At 56.0% G+C, this 4,044-nt stretch overlaps 1 protein-coding gene across 1 annotated transcript in view; it reads left to right on the forward strand.

Moving 5' to 3' along the window:
• synpo2lb (synaptopodin 2-like b) overlaps positions 1-2,323 on the forward strand; it is a gene marked incomplete at both ends in the record, with an annotated part of 13,583 nt that extends 11,260 nt beyond the window's left edge. The window contains 2 exons of the mRNA XM_080541963.1: positions 1-310; positions 686-2,323. The exon at positions 1-310 is cut by the window's left edge and continues 604 nt beyond it. Of these exons, the coding sequence (XP_080398089.1) occupies positions 1-310; positions 686-2,323 (1,948 nt within the window). The remainder of the gene's footprint in view (positions 311-685) is intronic.
• Between the last annotated feature and the right edge of the window lie 1,721 nt (positions 2,324-4,044).

Genomic DNA, 4,044 nt, shown 5'->3' on the forward strand with positions numbered 1-4,044 from the left:
TCACACCACCGCTCTCCAGACCCAGCTCGACCCCAACCTGAACCCACACCTCAACCTCGAACCTAACATGAACGCTAACGCTAACCCCTCTCTGAGTTCTCTGAACCGCACCGCCCGGCCCTTCACCCCCGGCCTGGCCCCCTCCCGCCCCCCCGCCACCCCGGTGATGTTCCGCCCGACCCAACCCAGACCTGCTGCCGCTGTCTCCATGGTGACCCTCTCCACGCCTCGCCCTCCTCCGCCGGGGTCAGAGGCCAGGAGGGCGGTGTCTAGTACCTCTCTCTACATCTCCCCCAGACCCAACCCTTCCGTCTACTCCCCCCCTTCCTCTGTTCTCTCTCCTCCCTCCTCTCTGGCCTCAGCCCCCTTCTCTCCTACCGGCTCCACACCCTTTTCTCCTCCCTCCTCTGCCCCCTTCTCTCCATCCTTTGCTCCTCCCCCTCCCCTGGCTCACGCCCCTCCCCTCTATTCATCCCCGGCCGCGGCAGCACCCCAGCCTTTCTCTCCTCAGCCCACACACACCCAACCATTTCATCCTCCTGTCAATCATGCCTTTTCCCCTCCTTCCTCCTGCCCCCCATCCCACCCTGCTCAACCCCAATTCCTCCCATCCCACCCTGCTGAATCCCAATACAACCCACCCCACTCCAGTCAATCCCAATACAACCCACCACAATCCAGCCAGTCCCAGTACAACCCACCCCAATCCAGTCAGTCCCAGTACAACCCACCCCAACCCAGTCAGTCCCAGTACAACCCACCCCAATCCAGTCAGTCCCAGTACAACCCACCCCAATCCAGTCAGTCCCAGTACAACCCACCCCAACCCAGTCAGTCCCAGTACAACCCACCCCAACCCAGTCAGTCCCAGTACAACCCACCCCAATCCAGCCAATCCCAATACAACCCACCCCAATCCAGCCAATCCCAATACAACCCCACCCCACCCCACCCTACTCAACCTCAATACACCCCAACTCACCCCGGTAGTGAGTCCCAGTACAACCCACCCCACCCCCAAACCCCCCAAACCCCTGACTCGCTGGCGTCCCGCGAGCACCGCATCTCCGTCCCCGCCTCCCGCACCGGGATCCTACAGGAGGCCCGTCGGCGCGGCAACAAGAAGCCCATGTTCACCCCTCCGGTGGAGGTCAAGAAGGACGTGTCCCCCAACCCCGCCCTGCTGTCGCTGCTCCAGACCCTGGACAGCCAGCCCGGGACGGACGGCCCCGGGGTGGAGTCTGGCCCGGAGGACGACTGGCTGAGGCTGGGAGCCGAGGCCTGCAACTTCATGCAGGCCCAGAGAGGCCCCAGGCCCCCTCCCGTGGCCCCCAAACCCCAGACCCCCCAGGCGCCACCCCAGCTGGGGGGGAAAGGGGGGCAGCTGTTCGCCCGCAGGCAGAGCCGGATGGATCGCTACGTGGTCGAGCGCACCCCCTCCGCCCCGCCCTCCCACGCCCCCCACCTCCTCCGAGAGCCCTCCCCCACCCCCTCCCTCCCCTCCACCTGGAAGTACTCCTCCAGCATCCGGGCCGGTCCTCCGATCAGCTACAACCCCCTGCTCTCCCCCTCCTGCCCCCTGCAGGCCCAGAAGCAGCAGAAGGCGGGCGTGCAAAAGGGGGCGCCGGCCGGGAAGAAAGGGGGGAAGAAGGAGGGCATTAAGGCCGTGGACATCATGAGCCACCAACCCTACCAGCTCAACTCCTCCCTCTTCACCTACGGAGGCGGGGCTCCCCAGACCACCTCAGCCTATCAGCAGCCACACAGCATGACGGGCGGCTTTCAAGGGCCGATGAAGACCGCGCGCGTGTGCGAGGTCCGGCGCTTCTCCACGCCCCCTCCCACCGTGATTACCCCGAAAGTGATTGTGCCGCGATCCGCCACGACACTGGGCGAGCCGATATGGCGCTCTGATGTCATTTCCCCCCCGCCGACCCCTGCTCCGGCCCCCTACCAACCCTATCAGCCTCCCCCCCAACCCGCTAACACCCACTACCAACCTCATCCCCAGTGGGCCCCCTCCCCCTTCTCCGCCCCTCCTCCCCCTGCCCCAACAGCCCCCCTCCCACAGCTCCCTGTCCTCTCCTCTGCCCCTGTTCCCAACTCTGTCCCGATCCAAGCCCCCTCTTTCTCCAGCAACCACCTCTTCAACCAGGCTAACAGGCAGTTCATGAGCGCCCCTAATCTGAGTCCACTGTCAAAGACGCCCCCTCGGCCCCCGTCCAGCCTCGCCCAGCAGGGCAGGGTCCCCAGGCCCAGGTTCAGCACCTCTAACATGGGTCTGCAGCCCCACGTATGGCGCCCCGGCTCCACAATGCACTGAAGAGACACCAGAGAGAGAAGAGAGAGAAGAGAGACCAGCTCTTCTAGAAGACTAGAGGAGACCAGATAATAATATTATCTATGATCATTTATTTGATGATTTTGCTTGTATCTAGTAGGCATGGCCAGCACAGAACTAGGAATTGAAGCATTTCAGTGTCGGGGGGGGGGGGGGGGGGGGGATTTGGACATTCTCTCACATGGTTTTCTTGATTTTGTTGTTGACACAATTACAACCCCCGACATCAAGTTAAGATCCACTACATGAAGTCATCTTTCTCATCACTTTCCTTTCCTGATAATTGTATCTTTTTTTTTTTTGCTATGCTTCATGAGGATACAGTACATGTCTGTTGCAATCTATGAATGTTAATGAAAACACAAATGTTAGATAGTGATTCATGGCAGAGAAATGAATTCACGAGAAAATGGCAGACAAAGATGGCTGGAAAGAGAGATAAAACGATATCGCTGTTGATGATGTGGACCTGTTTATATTTCCTTATTGAGAAAAAAAAGAGAAGTTGTTCTCATGATAGATGTGTGGAGGATGTGCTAAAGACAAGCCTGTGGAAGGAGAGAAGAGAATGAGAGAAGAGGAGAGAGAGAGAGAGAGAGATCCTGAACAGGAGAGATGGAACAAAACTGTTAAGTAATCTGCTGATCTGGTTTCGGTCAAGATGGACTCAGTGTCTAGGCTAGACTAAGGCTAGGCTAGGCTATATATAAAGTAGGCTAGGCTAGGCTACACGCTGTTGGCTGCCATTACCATCCCATCCCCATGATGTTTGACTAGGTTTGGTTTCTGCCATGCATCTTTCATAAACATTTGTACTGTTTCATTAATATAGCCATTATTATTAATGAAAGATAACCAGTTTTCTTTGCGCTTCGTATACATGTGAGTATGGCGCATTAGTACACTCAGCAACAGTATGTGTTTTCTTTCATTCTTCTGTAGACTTTTTCCACAGGGTGAAGTGCACAGGGGTGGAGGGGTGGGAGGGAGGGGAGGGGGAGGGGGGGCGGTGTAGAGGGGGAGGTTGTTAGTTTAGATGTCAGATTGTTGATGTGAAAGACGAGCTTTCCGAATATGTCTGATTAGCTGTATTTCTGTATGACAGAGAGGTGCTGCTGAATAAAAATAGACATGGCTCTCTCCAGCTGTCTGTCTGTCTCTTCTTCCTGTGTCGCCTACGTCATACCCCTCTCCTGATCTCTTTGTCTCCTTTCCTTCTCTCTCTCTCTCTCTCTCTCTCTCTCTCTCTCTCTCTTCCTTTCTTTCTTTTTTGGGCTTCTCTTTCTGTCTAATCCCTCCTTCTTTCTGATCTCAAACCTCATTCCTTCAGAGTTCTGTTCAATCTGAGGGAAAGGTGAATGTGCAGATTCTTCCATCCTGTTACAACATTCAACCACAGTGGGGCACTGTTACGTAATTCACACCTAAGAGCGTTGCCCTTACACCCGAGTTTCATCGTAGGTTTTATGGGGGGAATATTTATACCGACAATCCCATGTCAGATGGCTAAGATGGTATTCCCCTTCCTGTCCCGTTTATGACTAGTCATTGTTAAATAGCAGAGCTAAATCAGAAGCTGGCTGTAAATTTCACGGCTTCCATTCCTCAGTCAGCCGTGTCCTGACAGTCACCTGAGCTGTGAAACCCAACCAGGATCTGACCTCTGACCCTCGGTGGATCAGGTGACAGAGAGCACTAACTTT

This window comes from Nansenia antarctica, assembly GCF_963989245.1.
Source record: "Nansenia antarctica genome assembly, chromosome: 11".
Classification (NCBI taxonomy): Eukaryota; Metazoa; Chordata; class Actinopteri; order Argentiniformes; family Microstomatidae; genus Nansenia; species Nansenia antarctica.